Source organism: Nelumbo lutea, chromosome 8, assembly GCF_056320005.1.
Source record: "Nelumbo lutea isolate HS-2025 chromosome 8, American lotus-T2T, whole genome shotgun sequence".
In the NCBI taxonomy this organism is placed as follows: domain Eukaryota; kingdom Viridiplantae; phylum Streptophyta; class Magnoliopsida; order Proteales; family Nelumbonaceae; genus Nelumbo; species Nelumbo lutea.
In genome coordinates this window covers 15025137-15049769 of record NC_142691.1, presented here as the reverse complement: position 1 = coordinate 15049769, position 24633 = coordinate 15025137, and the positions used below count along the sequence as shown (strand labels likewise).

Here is a 24633-nt window from a genome sequence, read left to right as displayed (position 1 = left end):
CACATTTGTTAGATGATAATATTTTTATATATGGTATTTGAGTATTTCACATCAGTAATTGCCTCACAAGGTGCGCCCCACAGCCCATCTCAACTGTGTATTGGAAACATCTCCCATGACAAGCACCGGAGATGTTTCCGATGCTGGCTGATCAGATGTGAGGTGCCTGTGGGGTGTTGATGTGATCTTGTATTTAACTCCACCAATTGCGTAGAACAACAAAACAAATTTATACTGAAAAGGAGTTTCGAAAGTAGGGTGTCATTAATGGTACCTAAAAATCTGAATTGAATTCAATATTCAATAAATCAAATCAATTTTAAATAATTCGAATAAGATAATTGATCAAATTCGAATATAATCCGATTTGATTTGATAAATATTTAAATTTAATTGATTATATAATTCACACACACACACACACATATATATATATATATATATATATATATATATGATATAAAATATTTAAATAATTTATATATTTTTATGCTTTTTATAACTAAAATATCTATATATTAAAATTTTAAAATAACTAGTCAATCCATTTTGAATGTCAAAGTTTCTAATCAAATTCAAATTCAGATATTGCTTGGATAGATTCAAATTGGATCCATTTAGACCCCTATTACTAATTGGATCAACTAGACTTTGTTTATTTTAGCCATGTGAAGGGGACTGTAAACCAAGTTTCATTGGCCATATGTAAGGATGTTAACGAGTCAGGCTTGGCACAGGTTTGCCTCAAACCTAACCCAATCCAACTCAAAAACACAATTTTCGAACTCGACCTGACCTTATAGGGTACAACCTGATACCGACCCAACCCAACCCATAGCATTTCAACCTGATACTCGACCTAACCTTATAGGAATTCTAGGGCATCACATTTTCCATTTAAAGAAAGAAGAAAACCAAAATCAGCATATAAAAAAATCTTAACTTCAAGGGCATGGAGTTAGAAGTCAAAAAGTTACAAGAATACCATGCATGCATGCAAGGTATCATGACTAGGTGTGTGAACGGTATTCGAAAATCCAATTTCAAATTTGAATTTGGTGTTATTGAATCGAATTCGGATAATTCGAGAATCGTAACCGACTGAATTTGGATATAACCTGATTCGATTCGATAAATATCCGAATTTGATCGATTATTTAATTCTTATATATAATATATAAAATATTTAAATGGTTGATATAATTTATATATAAATTATACAAACAATTTATATATTTATATACATTATATATTTATTAATTACCTAAAACAATTAATTGGTCAAACTTGAATCGAATAGAGGATTCAAAGATTTAATCAAATTTGAATTCGAATATTAATTTTCAATGTCCACCGGGCATCGTGTTTTCTAATCAGATTTGAATTCGATCCATTTACACCCCTAATCATGAACCGACGGGGTGGGTCAGCCAAAACCCAAACCCGACTCAAGTAAAAAACCAAACCCATAACCCAACCCCAAAGCTAAATATGTCTGACCCTACCCCGACCCTAAGCCAAATTTGTCGTTCAACCCGACCCATTAACATCCCTAACCATATGTTGAATCTGCATTGGCTCCTCATATATAGAGTTCGCCCCACAAGTGCCCCCCAACACATGCACATGTGGGGAGCTTGTGGAGTGTGCTCTATAGGAATGGATTCGAGCCGAGCTGAACTGAATAGTTAGCTATTCAAGCTTGGCTATCAAAGGCAGTATAAGGCTCGAGCTCGATTTGAGCTAGAACCTTGAGCTCGAGCTTGGCTCGAGTCAAAAGCTCATAAGCTTGAACTCGGCTTAGCTAAAATTCAATTTGAGAAAAATGTTTTATAAAAATAAAAATAAATTTTATTTGATATTTAAATAATTAAGAATTATAATAATTAATTATTATTATATATATAAATAAAAATATTATATATATTATTTTCTATAATAATAATAACATTATTATTATTATTATTATTATTATTATTATTATTATTATTATTATTATATGTATATAACTATTCGAGATCGGCTCGCGAGCCTCAAGAATTGAACTTTATTAGGCTTGAGCTCGATTCAAAACTTCGTTGAAAACGAACCGAGTTCGAATAGCTCTTCACTCGTGAAGAATTCGGCTCGTTTCCACCCTTAGTGCTCTATGGGTATCCCATCTCAACTCCTTGCGGTCCTTCTCAACCCAATTGGAAATTTGGAATATTGGTTGGAGTTTTATTTGATAAATAATTCTCAAAATTTGTATTTTTTTTAATTTAAAAGCTGTATGAAAAGAATTATATTAAGACACATGGTAAAGCCTTTTTTACTCTACGAATGAATCTGGATGAAGCGAAGAATTGTCAAGGAATAAATGGAAGTACAAGTGTCAAAGAAAAAAGAGTCTGCATCTCCTACACTTAAATGCCTGCCTTGCTATCGCGTACACAAGAATATGACCAATCAAAACTACCTTCGTGGACTAGTATACTTTTAGTACAAGGTATTAATTTAGGAAAAACTTTAGTACAAAGTGTTAAATGTAGAAAATAGGTATACACTAACAAATGAAAATTCATCAAAATTTAATGGGGTGATTTGTTAATCTCTCAAGCATGAGTGAGGAGATCCAGACTGATGTAGTTTCAGGCTTTTTCACTTTTCCATTTTCTTCTATCCTATGAGAAACTTGTTCATGTTGTTTTAAACACTTTTTTCCCTCTTAATGTCATCCTTCCCTCACGGACCATGCACCTATTGTTTCAATTAATTGTTTTTGGGAGAAGAGAAAAAAAAGTCGATACTTCATTTCCCCTCTATAAATTAAAACAAGTCATAGTTTCTCCTCTCAATGCCTACCTCTTTCAACATCACTGTTAGGGTCATTTTAATTCGTAGTCGGAATTGGAATTAGAATCAAAATCGTTTAGAATTGGAATGGTCTATTTCCATAATTTATTTCATTCATGTAGGAATGAGAATAAAAATTGAAATAAGTAGGAATGAGATTTCATTCCCAAGAGAGGGGCAGAGAATGGCCATTCCCTAAAATGGGGATTGCCATTCTAGCAGAAATGAAAATAGGATTCCAATTTCGATTCCAAACCCCTATTCCTGTAAATCAAACGGGGCCTTAGTGTTAGCCATGTCAGTAACAGAGCAATCCAAATGACATGTTAGAAGAACACTTAAAAAAGAAGAAAACCAAATACTTTAAAATCTGACTTTTGTTGCTGCATAAATTCATTACCAAGCTAGAAAAATCTATGATACCGGAAGAGCTTTGACCAATCAAAGCACCCCATAAATTATGATCAACACCATCTGATTGATCATCTCTTTTATGACATCGGTCGATTAGATGTAAACTTTTCCAATATCATGTCTTTCCAGCATCATAGTCGAACCCTGACAACTTTTCCTCAATTTTCTGTTTCTTTCTATCAAGTCAAACAAACATTTTGCGTTTCAAGATTATTGGTAGTTTAAACCATGGCTAGAATGCTTTTTGTGTTTAAACCCGAGCTTCAGCTTTTCCTATTCACATAATATTTTTTATTAAGCGCTATTTAAATAATTATAAGTTTATAACTACCTATATATATTATTATGTTGTGTGTATGTGTGTGCAGTGCGTTAATAGGTTTAAAACCATCACTATTAACAATTTATAACTATCCAAGTTGATAGGTTTTAAAACCATCACTATCAACAATTTATCTATCCTGTATGTCTGTTGTCATCAATCACACTTTTTGGACTCCAATCATCTTGTTGCAATTTTGAATGACTCATTACATATTAATTAATTCGTTGCTATTAACCACTAAATCATGTCATATATATGCTTTTAATGTGATGGACTGCCAAATCCTCATAAACCAGATTTTTTCTGTCTACTTAACCAATTGAGATAATCACATATGGTGACAATACAAGGATTATTAAAGGTCACCTTCCTTCTCAAAACTAACATTCTTAACACTCAATTTTAGCCAAATCAGTATAGTAGGTAGCTCATGTTTCTAATCAAGCATGATTATTAGCAACTTCCATTAATTCCACCAGCTGTTCAGGCTATACCTCTAAACGACAGAGGTTATGCAGGAGAAGCTTTTTTTAATCAAATGTCCCAGTAAACAATATATTGAATTAAAGCTTCTTCTACTAATACCTTGCACCTCTTACTATGTTCAGATGCCGACAAGCTAGCAGATCTTATTACTAATAAATTAGGAATGATGTCTACCTAATACATTGGGTTGTGAGCTGTGTAGCCGGCTGTGGAACCAATCATAAACACTCCACAACGTTAATACATTGGGCCCATAATAAGAGGTTGAATTGTTGTGGGCCTCATGCATTGTAAGACCGTTGAGGAATGTTATTATTGGTTTTATAGTCTGCTCAACAGCTATTGCGTTTATGTCATTTTGTTTTTTGGTATTTGGTGGTTCGCATAACCACCCCCTCCCTTTCTCAAATCAGTGGTTGTGAGAATAAATTCCGTTAGAGAGAACCAACTAACATATCAATGAACCACCTCTCCATTGATTGGTTTCTAATCCTGTGCCCTATGAATCTCCTATACCTTTCCAACGGGTGGGTACGTGATGGAAAGAAACAATAGGCATTTTGTCATTTTGATTACATTTCCCTTGTATATAATTTCATATGGCAAGTATCAAGATCTAAAGACAAAAGGATGTGATGAGTGATGATTTGGCTCTCCCGTGGCATTTTAAAACTGTTGTACAACACCCCTACATCACTTAGATGATAACTTGCCTTAGTCAAAATGATGAAGACCTCCTCAGAATCATGCCGGATTCACTTCGCTCACCTTGAGGGTGCTTCGTCACCACCTCGACATGGCCCACCTGTAGACACCTCTTCAGGATCGGGCCTGCCACCTTAGGACTGAATAGAGGCCTCAGCATGAAGGGCAACTTCCTGCCAAGGTCTAAGTAGCGGCCTGCATGACATGATGGCCGACCTACACCTCGGTTAGGGCCGACCTGTCTGCAACTTGCATACTTCGGGAGAGTGTAAAAGTGCCTTTTTATAAAATTGTTTATGTAAAAGGGTATAATTGGTATTCTAAAAATTCATCGATGACAATTGTTGGAGAAAAAAATTGAATAAGTGCTTATTGTATGAATACTTAAAAAAAAAAAAACTGAAATTTTGGGCTTAAAAAATAAAGCTTTATTTTTAAAATAAACACTTATTTCAGACTTCTTTTTCAAACACCAATAAGTTCTTAATAATATGATCCCTGCCCAAATAGACACTTATTTTCAATAACTATTTATTTTTAAGCATTCCCAAATATGGCCTTAACTTCATTGGAACATTGGTTGGAGTTTTATTTAATCAATTAATTTTTAAAATTTTCATTTTTTAGACTTAAAGGTTGTATGCTAAAAGAACTTGTACAAGACACGTGGTAAAGCCTTTTGGTCCAAATCTTTCTCTACAAGACTATAAATGAATACAGATGATGTGAAGAAATGCGAGGGTCTAAATGGAAGTACAAGTGTCAAATAGGAAGAGTCTAGGTCTCCTACACTTAATGCCTTGCCAACGCATACACAAGAATACGACCATTCAAAACCACCCCCATGAATTTTAATAAATTTTCATGAGTTGTAAACTTTTAGTACAAGGTGTTAAGCATAGAAAAAGGTGTAATGAAAATTCATTAAAATTCAATAGAGGTGATTGATCCAACTCTTTATAAGTGAGAAGATCTAAATTGATGTAGTTTTATGCTTTTTACTTTTCCATTTTCTTCTATTTTATGAGAAACTTTTTTCACGTTATTTTAAATATTTTTCTCTCTTTTTGTTTCCTCTTATCTCTTGTCTTTTAAGAAGAGTTTTTGCATTTGTACTCCTTCTAAACTGAGCCTAAGGGGCTGTTTGATTGCTGAGAAAATTGGACTAAGAAAGGATGGGATGAGAAATGTTGGGATGAGAAGAGAAAATTTTATTTTCTCAGTTAGTTATAATGTGTTTGTTTGCTGAGAACATTTTTGTTAGAAAATCCACTTTCTAGTGTTTGTTTTGCAAAAAAAATTATAGGAGAAAATGGCTGAGCTTCCGACCATTGAGGGAAAAACTTGGGGTTGGGGAAAAAAGAATATAATAATAAGAGTCTTCGATCAAACTAAAAGATTAGGATGATCTTATTTTCCAGATATTGTTAAAGATTTGTTCAATCCTTTCGGTTGCAGGATTTAACAACATTTTCAACGTCTGGATCTAATCTAAGGTGGACTTGTGGAATATCCTTCACCAACGACGCCTTTTTCCAGATAAGAGTCCACTGATGCCTTTTTCTCTGATCGTTGTGAAGACGCTCTTCACCAATGACGCCATCGCATGGCGGGCTGTGTCGAGACCCTCTTCTCTTTGTTTTTGATTTTGGGAAGGTCAGTCGCCCGCGTCCACATCCGGCGGCGATTGGGAGGATTAAGTTCAGTCTCCCTCTTTTGTTATGCTCTGCAATGGTGATTTAGGGTCGGGACGCGGGCGTGGTGCGTTAGGGTCTCGGCGGAGGGTGTGGAGTGGGGGTTCAATACAAAGGTGACGCTTCCGATGGTGACGCTCAGCAGTAGCCTCCTTCGCTAAGGAGTAGGCGAATGAGCGAACAAAGAGGAGGTTATGGTTGGGATGTTGGAGGAAGATGTGGTGATGATTAGAGACGATGGTGGAGGTGCTGATAATAGGAAGAAGATGGTTAGTGGTGGAGAGAGAGGAGATGATCGACTTCTTGCTTTGACAAAGCCTGAGCAATTTTCTTAGCGTTTTCTTTTCTCACCGGGGTCACACTGTTTTGGTGTGACCCCGCTCACTTAATTTTAGGATCCCACGTCCCTCTTGTTTCTCATCACAAAACACTGTTTACCAATAAACAAACACAAGAAAGGGAGAATCATTTAGGAATATTTCCTTTTCTCATCCCTTTTTCAGTAAACAAACTGAGCCTAAGAGAAAATTGTTTGTTCATTTCCACTTATCTCTTATTTCTTAAGGCTACGTTTGGAAACGATACACTTCAGGGTAAATTTGCACTCGGGTTCACTTTTGCCTATGTTTGGCAACATTACATTTATGCATTGACAAATGATAGACCAATACATATTTACATTGATAATAAGAGGTAAAAGTAAATCAATAAAAAAGAAGTAAATTTGCATTCAAGTGGGTTTTTGATAAAAAAAAAAAAAAAAGAGCATATGCTTTATTGAAATTCATGTTTACATCTATTATAGTTAAAAGTTTTTTTGGTAAGAAGGTAAATTTGTCAGTACAAAACTAACCCAATTTTGCAATTTATATGAATCATTTTACACTCTACATATTTGCATTCACACTTATTTGCATCATTTCCAAACGCAGCCTAAAATGCAATAATACAACTTTGACAAACAAAACTCTCATATATGGGGTCAAAATGGATATTTGATAATTTTCAGAATTCAGAATTCAGAACAACATTTTCTACATTCAAAATTCAGAGAAAAGAAGTTCACCAATACCAATATACTTCTTAATGTAATTATTATACTTTCAAATGTCAGACTTCAGAGCAAACGATAATGCCCTTAATGTCATCCTTCCCTTGAGGACCATACAGTTAAGGGTGTCAATGGGCCAGTTTTGGTTTGGACCCTATTTAAATCAAAATCAATTTGGACGGTTTGGATGGACCAATAAGGCAAAATGAATTTTGAATCAGTCCCAAATTTAATGGTCTGAAATATTTATTGGATTAGATTGGACCTGGTCCATCCATATTGGATTTATGTTGGTTTGGGTCATATTGAATTAATATCTGGTCCATTGATAGAAGATAAGGATACAAGTGTCAATGGACCAACTTTGGGTTGGAACCAATCTAAATCAAAACCAATTTGAACATATTGGACCATCGAAACATTGAATTAGACTGGTCCAAAATGGTCGAGAGTATTCCTTGGATTAGATAGGACCTGATCCATATGTAATGGACTCCTATCAAACCAGATCAGATTGAACCAAATCCGGTCCAATTGACACCCCTACATGCAGATATTGTTTGAATTGATTGTTTTGGGAAGAAAAAGAAAAAAGAAATGTCAATACTTCATTTCTCCCGTAAAAGGAAGGCAGATCAGTGACAACATCTTGCTGGTAAAGGAATTACTGCACAAGATGAAATCCTTTACCAACAACATCTTGCTGGTAAAGGAATTATGCACAAGATGAAATCCCAGAATAAGGGTAAAAAATACATTGCACTCAAGTTAGACATATCCAAGGCATTTGACAGAATGGGATGGTGATATTTATTTCATGTACTCAAAAAGATGGAGTTCCCACAAAAATGGTACAACTTGCTGCATCAACGTGTGCCCACTGCTTCCTTCTCCATTAAATTGGCAGGCGAATCCCATGATCACTTTAAACTTAACCGGGGAATAAGGCAGGGGGACCCATCTCTCCGTACCTATTCATCATAGGTATGGAAGTGCTAACCCAGTTGCTGAACCAGTGTCCTCACGTCAAATTGAAGGAATTCAAAGCAGTAAAGAAGCAGTTGCAGTCACTCACTTTTTTTTGCAAATGACTGCATTTTATTTTGCATAGCAGAATTGGCTCATGTAAAAGCCTTTGTCAAAGTTCTGAACACCTTCCAATCCATGTCAGGACAAAAAATAAATGTCCCCCTAGGAAGACCACCCACACTATCTCTTGGAATAAGGTATGTAGGCCTTAACTGCAAGGAGGGTTGGGATTCAGATTGTGAACAAGGCCATGTTTGGAAAGTAAATCTAGAGACCGCTGATTGATAATAAACGGATTTGGAGTATCAAATAACAGCCAAATATTTTCCCCACACTTCTTTGCGGCTTCAAGAAGTCGAGGTAGCTCACAATGGTGGCAGCAAGCCCACTCTATGTTATTTCAGTTAAAAGTCAAATCTGTTGTGATCAATCAAAGATTTGCATGATATCTCAACAATCACTGACTCTTGGATACCTACACCACCGGCACACATTCCGTATCTGAATCCCTCAGTATCTTACCCTCAAGTTAGGAATCTGAAGGTTTCAGAACTCCTCACTTCGGAAGGCTCATGGGACGTCTCCAAACTAAACCTACTAGGAGTCAGCCGTACCTCATATCTTATCAATAGCTCCAGAGCCAAACCAGTCCACAGACAAAGTCATCTGGAAGAAGAACAAGTCAAGTATCTGTTCGGTGAAATCGGCCTATCAACTCTTCTTCTCATTTGAAAGCTCCAGTTCCAACTCTCACTACAACTGGAAATTGATATGGAATCTCAAAATACCACGCAGATTCTAGCTCTTCCAATGGAAGCTCCTATGGGATGGATTGCTAACCAAACAAAAATGTTCAGCCTGGCTCCAAGAACCAGACAGAATGTGCGCCTTTTTAATAGTAGTGAAGAGACAACCTTGCATCTATTTTTCCAATGCACTTTCGCCTGGGCAGTTTGGTGTGAAGCCCAAATTGGGTTAAACCCAACCGCTCTACTCAATGGATGGATCAATTTCACAGAAGTCATTTACAAAGACTATTTTCCTCTTTTGTACATATAAATAGGAAGTACAACCGAACGGCCCACCCTTTTGCATATATCTCATGTAAGGGCCGCCGTCCATCACTGCACTATCATATCTCTCGCACTCCACATATAAGGTCATTCTAATTAATACAAGGGTGATTCTTTTGCCACAATAAAAAGTAAAAAAAAAAATGGAACATAGTAATTTTATTTTGATTTTGCATGAAATTTGAGACAACCCCATCAATATCTTGAAATGGATTATTTCAGATTGTTAATAAAAGACACAAATGAATGCATTTTAGAAAAAAAAAAAAATTATAAAATGGCAGAGCCTATATGACATTGAGAGTTTCATTAGCGAGGTTCAAACATGCGTATCACATATGTTTACACTTTTTTTTTTTTTTTTGATATTTTAACAGAAGTTCGGTTTTAGTATCCTTAACATTTAAAAGCACAGGTTTCTTCAAATACCTTAAAAATAACATTTCGATGAACTCCTTATAGGACCAACGGAAGTGCTGGCTCGTCGGTGTGTTAGCTGATTTATTCCAATGTTAATGTGGAAAAATCCTGCAACCATCATTTTGGGGAAAAAAGAGCAAGGGAGATGTTATTAAAGGTGCCATGTTATCTGATATCGAAACTTTGAACCTTATTCATTAGCATTATTTAACTCCGGATCTCCTGTCCACAGGAATTCTGTTCATGCTTACCCATAATACACTACCCTCTGTGAATTGGAAACATCTCCCTCTGCATAGAGGATGAGATGTTCTCTATATATGGCTAAGATAAATATGGGCAGAGTTCTCATGGACCGAGATCCAGACTTGTATTACTCTTGATATAGTAAGAGGTGTTGGACCGGAACCATAATACAATACATGGCATATGTTTATAACAAGATTCAGGCCCTACAACATCATCTCTAGAACTAATACAATAGCAAATAAAGTCCAACTACTGGAGAATATACATTAAGAGAAGAAAGGTCCAACCATTGGAAAGGACAACTATGGCCCTCCAAAAATAATTAAAATCCATTGAGATGGTAATTGTGGGGCTGGCAATGGCGGCAAAGGTAGACATGGCCACAAGTTACGGCCAAAGGAGGGTACAAATTGTAGGGCTGGCAGAAGCTTGTGATATATTAGTTATCTGAGTTATTAATAGGAAAATTGGACCTAAATTTTGGACCTGTTATATTATTAGTTTTGGGTTTATAGTTGAATGTGTAAGCATTTTATTAAATGGTTCTTACTTCTTTTGATTGTAAATCTAATTAGTGGAAACCGTCTACACAACTCACTTCCAACTATATATCATTATCAGGTCTTATTCAAGTTTACAGGTTGGTTAAAAGAACTTGGACACTAACACCTTTAATTTGATGTTAGTTATAACTTACAACACTTGAATTAATGAAATAATATGAATATATACTACACGTAATATATCAGCTGTCAGCATCCGATGTCTTTATGCATGAATTTTTCAAGCTTATATTAAGAATTTGGTAGGTCTGAGTTTAAAACCAAGCGCTGTGGCTCTGTGCCCCAGACCTGAATCTAAATCTAGCTATGCCCTTTGGTAGACTGCAAAGACTTTTCCAACCGGCTAATTAATATGTAAATGGTATGTATGTTAATTATCGAATGATAATATAGTCATTATTATGTTCTTTGAGCACCACTAAATAGCATTGAATGTCATTTTCATTTATTATTATTTTTTTTAATGGGAAGACTGAAACATCAATCTAATGACCACAAATATTTGCTAGGCTGACTCGTGTGACCTAGACCAGCAAATAGACTGATCTGAGTTACATCAATATGAGATGATCAAGTAATCAGAATTTTGTGCTTTAATTGTTATTATTTGGACCGGAATGAACAAATTAATCAAAACAAGTCTACTCATGAGATGGTTCAGTTATTAGGTGGGTCACACTTTGACCTCTAAACTTGAGACATAGTCCTAAATGTGGCCACCTATAGGTCAAAATTGGTAGGTGCCCTGTTTTCTCCATGGGACACGTATCGGGGATAGCCCATCCCAAGGTTCAAAATATATATACAGGTACTGATTTTTATGTGTTCTTTTTTTTTTTTCAAAACTGGTTTAAAGGGGTCGGTTTAAGACCGATTTACCCTCTGAACGATTTGCCGATTCCAAACACTCTCTGCGAAGATGTATCAAAAAGGCTTCGATACAATACATATCGGCCAATAATACATGACAAAATTTTGATCCTTAGCCCATCCCCAAACTCATAACCACCATAACCTTTGGATAATCGCGATGGGAGGAAACTGAATTATCCATAAAAAGGATTGGTCCTTTAGTCCATAGAATGCACATGGATGCATTAAATTTTCCTTAGACCCATTTGTTTGCAATGAAGTCTTATCCCTACATGAAGATGAAATAAAATGAAACCTAAAGGCAAATGAAGTAAAATCTGAAACAAAATCTGCACTCCTTTCATTTGCATTCTCATCCTAAAACTAAAATCATCAATTTAGAACTTTTAACTTGGAGATTGGGAAAGGGTGCATTTTATGCTCTCCTAGGACATGGAAATGGGGTTGATCTGCAGCTGATGATCTAGCTAGCTACATCAAACTCTATATCAAGGATAGAGAAACTACCCAGAGGTGAGGAATAAGCTTAATTATTTTTCCCTATTACCATATTCAAACATTAAATCCTGGATTGGGGGTGTTGTGTAAAAGCAATAGACGATGAGACGCGTGTCTTCTTTTCTACTCTATTAACCTCCTAACTACAAGTTTAAGTTGTAACAAATGTCACCTCACCCCTACAGGACCAAAGCTGCAACACATTATACCAAAAGGAAATTCCAAATTAAACCATTAAACCAGCAGTGACCCACTTCATTTAAGCACATCCATCCATCCAGATCTGACAGCTTTATCTTTGTAGACCTGTTTATAGATCCTATCTAAATGAATAAATGGTAAAGCAGGCTTATATTTGACCTTAAAAGTCTAGTTCTGTTCACATTTAATTGGATTTAGCTAGGTTTGGCCAAATTGGTTGAATAGGTGCGATCACCTAATTGAGATGTAAGAAATAATTCAAGGGTTCATAATTTAGTGAAAGTATTTGTTCAACTGATCTCAAGGTCTCCTTGGTTAAATGGTAAATCATTTATCAGGGCAAATGTGTTTATTGGTGTAAATGTTTCTTGAAAAATATTTGTCCCAATAAGTATATTTACCAGTATTCTTTTGTTTTTCAGATAAAGTTATACAATATTCACTTTATCCATAAAAATATAATTATTAAAAGGACAATATTATTTCATTATGTATTCATGTGGATAAAAAAATGATTTAATTAAATTTAAAGAAAATATTATTTACCCAGGTAAATGAACTGCTCTAAAATCATTATTTTACATGGGATCAATCAAAGTTTTTAATATAACGCCTTATCAATCCCTTAGACTCAGTTTGAAAGGAATACAAATACAAATTTTTAAAATGCAAAACCTTATATTTTGTATATATTTATGCAGCACATATTTGTATTTGTATTCCTACCAAAGAACTCCTTCATGTTTCCAATTCCTTGAACTTCTCACTAGTCAAGAGAAGTTTGTATAGTTATTTATGTGAAGTCAAGAAAAGAGTCCTATTTGTCATAAGAATGCAAGTAACAAAGTAAACCCTCTCAACTGCCAGACTTTCCACTGTACGAGTATGGGGACCCACAATAATGGACTATGTTAGAGTTGAGTACACAGAAAATGAATGTACGTGGATCAGATTACATCATCCCTTTTTCTTGGGTTGGGCTGCAATCAACTGTGGGCCAAGTGGTCCTTTATCATCTCTAGAGAGCACACATGGCAGTCATAGGGTGATGTTTTGTATCATATTTATGTTATTCATACCAGCAAGTAAATCCCTTAGGTTTGGATAGACAATTTTGGGTTTTGATATGTTCAAAGCAAAGATCATGTTTAGGATTACTTTATTAGAGAGGGATAGAAGGGATTCAGAGAAATTTAAGAATGATTTTATTCGAAAGTAAAAAATAATTAATACTTATGAGGGTTTTATTCTAACTTGTTACATTTTTATTAATTTGGTTTAAAAATAAATAACCATATATCTATATGTATTCTACTAAGTGAATAGTTCCCCATGGTTTTTGAAAATTTTTTACTAAAATACCTATCTTTTTGAATTTGGTTACTCTCTATTGGGAGGGCAAAAATTGTAATTCAGATATTACTTTTTAGTGCATTTTATTCCTTCATTAAGTCCTATATTTAAATGTTAAGTCTCATTCTTTCTCATTAGATCTTATATGTAAAGTATTCATTAAGTTTCACTAATTAAATCCATGAACACTTGTATTAATAGTATAAAACCTAAAATTTTTAAACTCAACTAAAAATTAAATTGGTTTTTCTAAGTGGCAAGTAAGTAGTTTTTTCATTTGCATAAATTAGGTAAATCCATGATGTTATAATTAAGTACGAAAAAATTAAAAATAGATAAATAAAAAAATTTGTAAATTTTAGGCACATGCACCTCCAATATTATATATTTGTCATAATAAACAAAAATAGGTATGATAAATAAAAATTACTTTTATTAATGGTGGAAATGGAATACAATTTTTAAAATTGATTTATAAATGAACCATTTTCCTCCCTGAGTGGTGGGTCAATGGTCTAGCTATTTGGATCAATAGGTCAAGTGATCAACCCATGATTTCATAGTTAGTTAATTCATATTAAAAAAGGCAAGTGTGATAAATAAGAATTATTTTTATTGATTGTGGAAATGGAATATCAAATTTAAAATTGTCTCAAAAAGGAAAATATTTTCCATTCGGTAAATGGTTCAAGAATTCAATAGTCTAGGTTAACCCATGATGTGACAATTAAATAATAAAAATAAAAATAGATAAAAATAGTATAATCTATAGAAAAACAAAAAAAAAACATTTATAGAAAATAGAAAGACATACATACTATTGTACATTCATATCATATTATATAAAAATAAATGTCATAATTAAATAATAAAATCTTAAAATTAGATAGAAATATAAAAGATTATAGAAGAAATTAAAAGGAATCTAAACACATCTCTAATATTATCATTGTTATTATTATTTATTATTATTATTATTATTATTTATTATTATTACTATTATTATTATTATTGTTGTTGTTGTTGTTGTTGTGAAAAATGTTTGTGCACATTTTATTTATTATTATTTATTATTATTACTAAAATTGGCACATGAAATGTGTGTGCACATTTACTAGTGTGAAAAATGAAGGGAGGTCCATGTGATCATATAAAATCATCATACTCACAAAAGGGTAAATTTGATAGGTAATATATAAGACAATTTTGGTTGAAAACACTTGTTTTATCAAACTATAAACAACTTATCATTTTATTTACTACTATCAAGTTTATTAAAGTTATACTATCAAAAATTACTTTTTAACTTTTGAGTTGTTACTATCTGATCTGACTACTCCCTATAGGAGGATGGTCTGGCTTCCAGTCGGACAGCGAGCTAGGTGAATCTGCAAGGCAAGATCAGAGAACCCAGGGTGGTTAACCCGATAAGGTCGCTCTGAATGCTTAAGTTAGTAATCTGATGCGAGCTGAAGAGCTTTGAGAGCTTAGAGAGCTAGAGAGTAGAAAAAGCATGCCTACCTGGTGCCACGAAAGAGCTCCGAGATATCTGAGGTGTGGAGATAGAGTTTGCTCCGCTTCTGAAGGAACAGTATACAGGTAAGGCTTATCTCGTCCCACTTCTGATTTTGGCGGAATTAGGATAAATCCTCATCATGATCCCGAAAAAGTCAAGATCTGTTAGCTCATCGTGATCTCGAAAGATTTGGGATCCATCGAAGAGACCTCCGGAGTTGGTTATGCGGGAGTCAGTTACGTGGCGATTCGAGTTGTTGGTTTTGAACTGGTATTTCGGTCTTTTAGTTCCAAATTGGCTTGAATACCGATGTGCCTCGATGCCGAGGTGAGACTTGTACCGAAGTGGCCCTGCACCGAGGTGAGTCTTAAGCCAAGGCGGCTTTTGTGCCGAGGTGACTGAATACCCAAACTCAATTGTTGTGAACTAAAATTATCAGGCTGAATTGTCATCCCTTGGTGAGGTCGTGTCCACATGTCCCCTTTTTACTAGATTTGGCCAAATCACCTTCATCACTATCAAGTCCGAATGATCTGGATACAAAATCATACACACCCTGCTCAAATACCTATCACGGATAAACACGCCAACTCTCACCGTAAGCCGCCACATCTGGGACCCAACTCTACTTAACATTGGCATGTTCAACCGTGATGGGTAATTCAGCCGGGTATATATGTTTTTGTCTCCACCGAATCCGCTCCGGTGACTATCAGAAGTAAGAAGTAATTATAGATATTAAGTACAATCAGATCAAATCCAATTATCTTAATTAATAACTAAATGGTTCTAAGTCTATCATATAAAACCAATTATTAATAATTGGTTTGAGACTGATACACCCCGTGATAATTCCTGAACCAGATCCGACCCTTTGATATAACTATGTCAGCATTGAGGTGAAAGAACTATTGTCTATTTGGCCTTCTTATGCAATATATACAATATATGTACATATAGATATGCAATTATGTATGAAATACAGGCCTTTATTTTCCGTAGTCAGTTAAATTAAATTAAATCGTCTGAGGGAAGGCGTAGGTGATGTGTTTTTATTGAAAGTGTCCTCGAAAGTCATACACCGACAACTCATCATCGTTTGTTTATTGGTCGGGGCACATACGTAGACCCCCCACCCCACCCCCCCCACCCCACCCCACCCCACCACCATTCCTCTATAACTTCTCGTCTGAGAAGTCAGAAGAGCAAGTTGAGTAACGTACTTCGAGATCTGTGGAACAGGCCAACTCGTCTCTCTCTCTCTCTCTCTTTCTCTCACACACACATTCTTCTTTCTCTCTTCTCCTAAACATGGTACAAACTAAGAAGTTCCGAGGCGTCAGGCAGCGCCATTGGGGCTCATGGGTCTCTGAGATTCGCCACCCATTGCTGTAAGTTCAATAGATAGGCCAGCCAATTTCCATCGGAAATTTTCGGTTTTTCTTACTGGGTTTTTGTGTGCGCTGGCTTTGGTTGATCTTTTCGATTTATGTGTCTCTCTACTTTGTTGGTGTTCTTCAGGAAGAGAAGGGTGTGGCTGGGCACGTTCGAGACAGCCGAAGAGGCCGCTCGGGCCTACGATGAGGCGGCAGTGTTAATGAGTGGGCGCAATGCAAAGACCAACTTCCCGGTGGTCAAGACTCCGGCCGGGGATGCGAAGACAAGCGAGGGCTCTCGGCTGTCTCCGACGGCTCCGTCATCGACGCTTAGCGCAAAGCTACGTAGGTGTTGCAAAACCCCCTCCCCATCCCTCACTTGTTTGAGGCTCGACACAGAGAATTCGCATTTTGGAGTCTGGCAGAAGCGGGCTGGAGCGCGTTCAGACTCGAGTTGGGTCATGACTGTTGAGCTTGGTCAGAAGAACTCTCAGGCCCCTGAGGCCACACCGGCTTTATTGCCGGAGACACCGGAGTTGGTGGAGGCGGATGCCAAAGTTGGACTGCCTGAAGAGGAGAAGATTGCATTGCAGATGATAGAGGAACTTTTGAACAGAAATTGTTCTAGTCCTTAGCCTTTTTACAATAGATTTACCAAGAGGAAAGGGCGGGGCCTGTAAAAATGGTCCAATTAATTAAGTCCAAACTCCCAATTTAATGGCTTCATTGACAACTGTAGTTATTAGATATTTGAATTGAGTCCTCTCAGTGTAGAAGCTAAGAGGCATACTATAGATTTTATCCACCTCGGTTGATGATCATGTCAAAAATTTGGACCTTTGGTAACAGTACCAGTGGCCCATTAGAATTTAGAACACTTGGATATATGTAACAAGCACAGAATAAATGGAACTTGTTTAATAGCCCTTCTATTAATTAATGGATTTTGGCCCGGCAATAATATTTGTCTCAGCAAGAATAATATTTATGCTGTCATTTGGGTTTATCTTGGTATATTTAGGCTCTCTCTCTCTCTCTCTCTGACAGTGTACTTAGCATAGACATTACTTATGGGATCTCCAATTGAGATTGGAGTGTTCGTGAATCCTTGTGTGGTTGGATCCCTTTACAGTCCAAGCCACAAAATCAGTTGCAGAGTGCAATTGCACTTGACAAACCAAACCAGAAAAGCCTCACACAAGCCCATATTTAGCCCCACAAAATGGAGGATTCTAGGGCTGTAAATAGTATCCATTTATCCGAATTCGAATTCAATCTGATTTAAGTTTGTTTTATCTCAACATGAAGACATTTTTTATTCATTTTATTAATAATATAACACTTTTATGTTTTTTTACTTTAATTCAGTAATGCCATTTAATATCTAAGTTCAATCTGAATCTTATCTAATTTAAATTCAGATCTATACATTATCCCATTCGATCCAATCCATTTGCAACCCAAATGGATTCATTTTATGAGGAATATATGTGGCAACATAAGTAGGAAATTATATCATCAAAACAAAACCCATTTGATCGATTAAGTCAATGAAGAATGAAGTGCACCAAATAACACTAATTACTCCTAGGGTTTTAAAAACTAACCCAGATAACAACCAGGTAAATTAACCGGGTAGAGGGCCATTTGAACTTCAACCATTGTCAAATGATCAAATCGTCTAAATCTGTAGGGACTCGGTCAACTGTCCGGGTTCAACTGCCCGGATCAACAAAGTTTTGTAGACACATATCACTTATAATATAACAGTACTTCATTTATAACTAACTTACTAGCCACCATATTCATTTATAGTTAAAAAACGTGAAACATGTACCTTCCTTGTTATTAAAGCAGTGTATTGGGAGGTGTTACCCACTAACTCTTCCTACATCCCTACCCACGGTATTAAAGTAGTGTGTTGGGAATATCTTCCTTGTTATTTATTGAGAAATGTTTCCAATACACAGCCGTGGTGTTTTATAATTAAGGATGTGGGAACAATTTGTGATCATCAGATTTAGAGTGCTTGAATACTAGGTGGGGACTGGGGATTTAATGTGGCAAAGATGCATGTTGCCATTTATCTTTTTGGACTGTACAAATACTGATGAGGGCAGATTTGACCCTCCAGTGAAATTGTGACATGTGGCACCTCGTGATAATTAGGAAAACACCCAGCCAACAAATTTACAAAGTTGGTGACCCACCCGGGCACCAATCTGGCCGGCCTGGCACGACCTGCGTGCGGCTTGACACGCACCTGCGCGACCTGCGCGACCTGCGCGTGGCGCACGTGACCTGTGCGGCGCGCGCGCGGCCTGCGCGAACTGCGCACGGCGTGCGCGAGCTGCGTGCGGCGTGCGGCTTGCACGACTTGGCCGACCTGGACCAGCCTAGCGCATGATCCGGCCAAGGCACCCACCGACAAACCTGGTCTAGACACTGACCCGCCGACTAACACAGGCACCGACCTGACAACCTGGTCTAGACATTGACCCGCCGACTGACACAGGCGCCGACCTGACGACCTGGCCTAGACACTGATCCGCCGACTGACGCAGGCACCCCTCTGACAACCCAGCCCAGGCGCTGACCTTTCCGCCTGACACAAGCGCCAGCTTGACGACCTCGAGGAGTTCACCACCGTACCCCGGTTCTGACAGGATGCGACAAGTCTCACCGTTTGGAGGCTTTTTCGCCCAGCTAAACCGCGAGGACTCCGGTATATAAAGACCTCACCCCCAAAGGGGAGGGAGAGGAAAAAAGAGAGGTAACCCTGCTCTCTAGCTCTCTCATATTACCTTCAAAGCTCTCTACAATAAGAGTGCTAACTTAAGCGTCGGAGAGCCCCCACCGAGAAAATACCCCCGGGACCTCTGATTCAGTTCTCGCAGGTCATTCAGCTCCTGCCGCCTACAAAGAGGAGGAAAAGATGAAGTTCTCGCAGGTCCCTCAGCTCCCGTAGCCTACAAAGGAAAGAAGACCACCTCATGCTGAGGGCAGTCGGATTGCGCCGCACCAAGGAGCTCCAGCATTCTCTAAGTCATCGGCCGCCTAGTAGGCAGTTCGCCACCAGGCAGTTCGCCACCAGGCAGTTCGCCACCGAGCAGCTCACCACTGAGCAGTTCGCCACCAGGCAGTTCACCCCCAAGCAGCTCGCCACCGAGCAGCTCGCCATCGGGCAGTTCGCCACCTGGCAATTCGCCACCAGGCAATTCGCCACCAGGCAGTTCGCCACCAGGGAGTTCGCCCCCAAGCAGTTCGCCACCAAGCAGTTCGCCACCAGGCAGTTCTCCACCCGGTAGTTTGTCACCAAGTAGCTCTCAACCAAGGGGCTCGCCACCGAGCAGTTCGTCATCAAGCAGTTCTCCCCCAGGGAGTTCGCCACCAAGTAGCTCATCACTAAGGCACGCCACCACCGGGTCAAATAACGAGGTACTTAGCCAAAAAATTTATACATCACAAAACATTGGTACGTGGCCGAAAACGATTACATCAAATACAATAACGTTGTAATCAAGTCAAATTCGGATAGGATCCAGCTACATCCAAATTCGATCATAGTTAGGAACTGCTAAGTCTTAATCTCATCGAAATCCAACTTATTGTGACGATGTGCCCAAGATGAAGAAAATTTTAAAAAATGTTTTAAAAAATTATTTACTTTTTAACATATATAATGAATTTATATAAATATAAAATAATTTATTATTAATTATAAACTTTATACTATTACTAATCCCTATTCAGTTGACAGCTCTATTACATTACGGGGCCGGATCTGCTCCTCACACTAAACCTCACAGCACATCCTAATGTGCAGCTGCAATGTGCTGAAGGGTGTTAAGTGCGAGATCAGCTTCAGTCAGTGTAAGGCATGTTGGAACAGTCTTTTCGGCCTTGCACTGGGAATATCTCCATACCTATGCACCTTATTTCATGGGAACTATTCCCAATGCAAGGCCCTAAAGGCTGTTTAAATGGGCCTTGCACTGACTGAAGCCAAGTTCATTAAGAGCATTCTGTGAGGAATGGATCGGTCTCAAATAACCCATCTCCCCTGCCTATAATCCCTCTTAACCCTAGAGCTAGCAGGATTTGATCTCAAGTCATTACTAGTTGCTACTTAATTGTTATGCATGATAAATGATAAATGATATATGATATATATATATATATAGTATTTAGATTTAATTTCTATAAACTGCATGAAACCTAGCTAATATAAATATATATATATATATATATATATATATATATATATATATATATAATATCCACTTTATATAATTATAAATATAAATATTATTATATTTCTCCTTACTTGCCATTTGACCCACACCTACCTAAAAGCTTATGTGCCTCGATAAGCAAGAATTAAAACGAATCAGCCTTAATTTATATCATCCATTAGGACAAGACATCTCAATACATTAATTATAAATGATAAGCAATTTTTCGATTATTTATAGTAAGGACAAATTAAGGATTTTGCTTTGTAACCACTTAACAGTCAACTATGTTCTACATCATGGAACTAGACATCATTAGCATGACCATGACTGATGTAAAGTGGTCGCTGAAACAATAAACATTAATTGTTGATCTTCGTGAACTAATCAATGACATATGCATCATCTGCGATTCAATAGGGTAGATATAAATAAAATTTGCTCGCCCATGGCTCTGTAATTGTTATTGACCTGATAAAATGAATAACTGTAATTAGTTACTGATCTTATTCTCTTAATTAAAGTTTTTCACATTACTCTAATCTGATGAGACGCAGCTTTAATTTACTATTGAAACTTAAAGAAACTACCAAGACATTTTGGCTGAAAATCTTGCATATATGACCCCAATTACCTCTAATGCATTAGAGATATAAAGACCTAAATGCTTCAAAATTCAGATGGGGCCATTGTTATTTGGTGTGTAATGGTAAAATTTCAATCAATCAAGTGTGAGAATGTGGATTCAAGTACGAGAAAACATTCAATTTGTAAAGAAAAAAAGAATGTGAAAAGTTAGGATTGTATCTAGTCTAACCCTCGCAAGACCCCAAATGGCTACGAACATCTGCCTAAACTAAGGTTTCTAAATTTAAAGTTTGTCTTAACCCCAATTAAACTTTACTCTAAGTGGAGGGGCGGCCACCTAAAATTTTATCGATCGACGTAACCCGCCTTACCCCAAAACCCGATACAAAAAAGACATGCAAAGTCCATGTGATGGATTTCTATTTGTACATCAAAGTCTTGTGTAGGAGGGTCCATTTGGTAGGTTGAAAATCAATGGACAATGTTCTCTAAGAGACTATTTTAATTAGTTAGAGCTAGTAGCAAGTGTCATCCATAGTTTATCGGGGTTTGGGTGAGAAGCAAGTAGTTCTTATGTGGGTCCAATTTATTATAGGAGTTAGGTATCTCTTTGTTATTGATAATTATGGTTGAAAGCTTGAAGCTCTTTAATTGTCATCCATAGTTTATGTTCTGGTGGAACCATTTTTCTCCGTGTTGGGGCCCCAATATAAATTTCATGTCATTTCTTGGCTTTTTTCACAAAAAGAAAATGTCATTTCATGGCTAAGGCACATGCTAATATGTTCATCTTATCATGTCTTGGTTAGATGTGTTATGTGTTATTTAATACAAAGTCTATACATATGATCTTGGGGTAGAGTTGGGTAAATGCGAGTCTCTTTTAATCTCTTGTGAGTTGTGATTGAGGGGGTCTGTGGATGGTTATTGATAGATGAATTTCTGATGAAGATGGGCAGTGCATCCCATAAATTGAACTCAACATTTAATGAGGTTTCTTTTTATGAGAATGTGCAGGGCGGTACATGAAATGAACTCTTTATTTGGATAACTTTTAAACTCAACCACCTTCTTGGAAGTTTTCTCTAATGAACTGGCATTTGATGCGATCTGTTCTTTCGGTGGGCCTAAAGCTGAAAGATGAAAGTGTTGGCCCATGCCTATCAGCTCAGTAGGGGTCCTCTACAAATTAACCAGTCAGAAGCACCATTACTAGTTGTATTCAACTTGTTAATTGATTGTTGTGCTTCTTCAAAGCTTGTTGGTACAAATTATACCTACGTTCCAGATGCATCACAACGAGCTAATATATATACACTTCGTCTTTAATTTTTGGGAAAATCCATGATACAGGGAATATATAATATGGAAAGAGTTTTGACTAATCTCAAAACCCACCCATGAATTTTGATAAATAATACTTGATTCACTATCACGTTTATGATTTCAGTTTATTAGTCAACTGTTTTTCCAATATTATATCTTTTCCATATCATAATCGAACCCTTTACTTTTTGTTTGTGTGTTGAACTCAACCATGATTGTGATTACAGAGAGAGAGAGAATAGTACAGGTTTTGCACAAGATCTATAGTCCTGAAAAAACCTAATTAATAGTGTCTATATAATTTTAATCTAGCTTGTACTATAAGAATTAAATTCAACTAGTTGCATCAATTATACATCTTTGATGTCATGCAATATGGAAAATTCCTTCCACATTAATTAGTGGAATAACAAAACAACTGCTGTTCATAAAAAAAAAAAAAGAAGGAAACAACTAATAAATCATTGTGGTAAAGGTGAGAGACCAAAGACCAAAGTGTTTATAGGGTGTTGTATCAAGTAGTTCAGGTTTGGATATGCTTTGGAAATATATAAAAACATGAAAAACGCATGCTTTAATAGGTTATATTAAGAGAAACATTACAATCAATTATACCCGAACTCTAGAATATGTACACATCATACAAGAATTATCACTCTATTTCAAATTTTTTATAATTATCATTTAAGATCAATAGATGCTTAGAAGCCATTTTAGATGTGGCTGGGCAAAAGTTGGATACAGAGAAACCTAATGGGTAAGAGTTTCCATTGGAGGATTTCTTCTTCTCTTTTTTACTTTTGTATAGATTTTGGTTCAAATTCCCTAATTGTAAATGAAAATTTAGGAATGCCTATATCAGTAATCTACCCAATAATTTGGTCTCCTCATAAGCTTGAGTTCCAACTTTACAGATTTCAATGATATTGTTTAATATATTTTTCCATCTCTCTTCCCTTTAGATAAGGAGATTCAATTTATAGTGGATAACTACGATTGAATGTATGAACTTTAGGCTCAGTTTGAATACATATTTGTATTTGTAGTCCTCCTCTCCAAACTGAACCTTAGAAAAAAAAAAAAACATAACAAAATGTTTTGAGGCCCTCCACATAACTTATAAATGAAAACCGATATACATATAAGCATGCATAAACGTACTGATAAATTTTCTTATTTGCATATCAACCATAGAGAGGAAATCAATAGACTTGATCGGATCCCACCGCCCTATCGGATCAGGCTCAAGGCAACCATAGTAAAACCTAGAGTTGGTTATGGGTTTGGGATAAATGAGCCTAACCTTTCTACAAGTTCGGGTTGAGGTAAACCCATACGAAACAAAACCTGTTGACATCTCTATGTTATGCTATATTTACAATAAAATATTTGCGAGATTTCTATAACAGGTTACATAGTGAGTAGTGATATGATTGGAGAAACCAGTGTTTTCAAAACCTGACCGTACCAGCTGGTTGGATCGGTTGAACTCTGACTTGGGCTCTTGGCCGGTTTGACCATACCCTAAAACCATAATGTGTAAAAAATTGGTGAAAACTGGTAGCCCCGATGCTTGAATTAGAAAACCGGTGGCCTGGTCTTAGTTTTTTAAACATTTTTTAACAGATAAAATGCAAACTTCTAAAGGCCATAACTTTGTGCTTAAATGTCCAATTAGGGTGGTCTTTTTTCTTTTTTTTTTTTTTTATTTTGGGCAACTTTTCAAGATATACATGTTCCTAATGTGCAAAAGGTGCCTTGCCCCACTATTTTTCCTAAAAATGCCGTTTTTTGCTTTAAATCTTAATTTTTAATATGAAAAA

The 24633-nt window shown here is 36.6% G+C and overlaps 1 protein-coding gene across 1 annotated transcript; it reads left to right on the top strand.

Annotated features, from left to right (window-relative positions):
• The first annotated feature begins 16434 nt into the window (after nt 1-16434).
• Nucleotides 16435-17619, top strand: SHN1 (Integrase-type DNA-binding superfamily protein). Its single transcript, XM_088956401.1, has 2 exons — nt 16435-16676; nt 16807-17619. The coding sequence occupies exons 1-2, from the start codon at nt 16597-16599 to the stop codon at nt 17294-17296; spliced, it is 570 nt and encodes a 189-aa protein (XP_088812527.1). The 5' UTR covers nt 16435-16596; the 3' UTR covers nt 17297-17619.
• The last annotated feature ends 7014 nt before the right edge of the window (nt 17620-24633 follow it).

Excerpts from the sequence above, each read along its gene's own strand:
- SHN1 (XM_088956401.1), top strand. The coding sequence starts at position 16,597 with ATGGTACAAACTAAGAAGTTCCGAGGCGTCAGGCAGCGCCATTGGGGC. Across the intron at positions 16,677-16,806 it reads GAGATTCGCCACCCATTGCT|GAAGAGAAGGGTGTGGCTGG; the intron begins GTAAGTTCAATA and ends GGTGTTCTTCAG.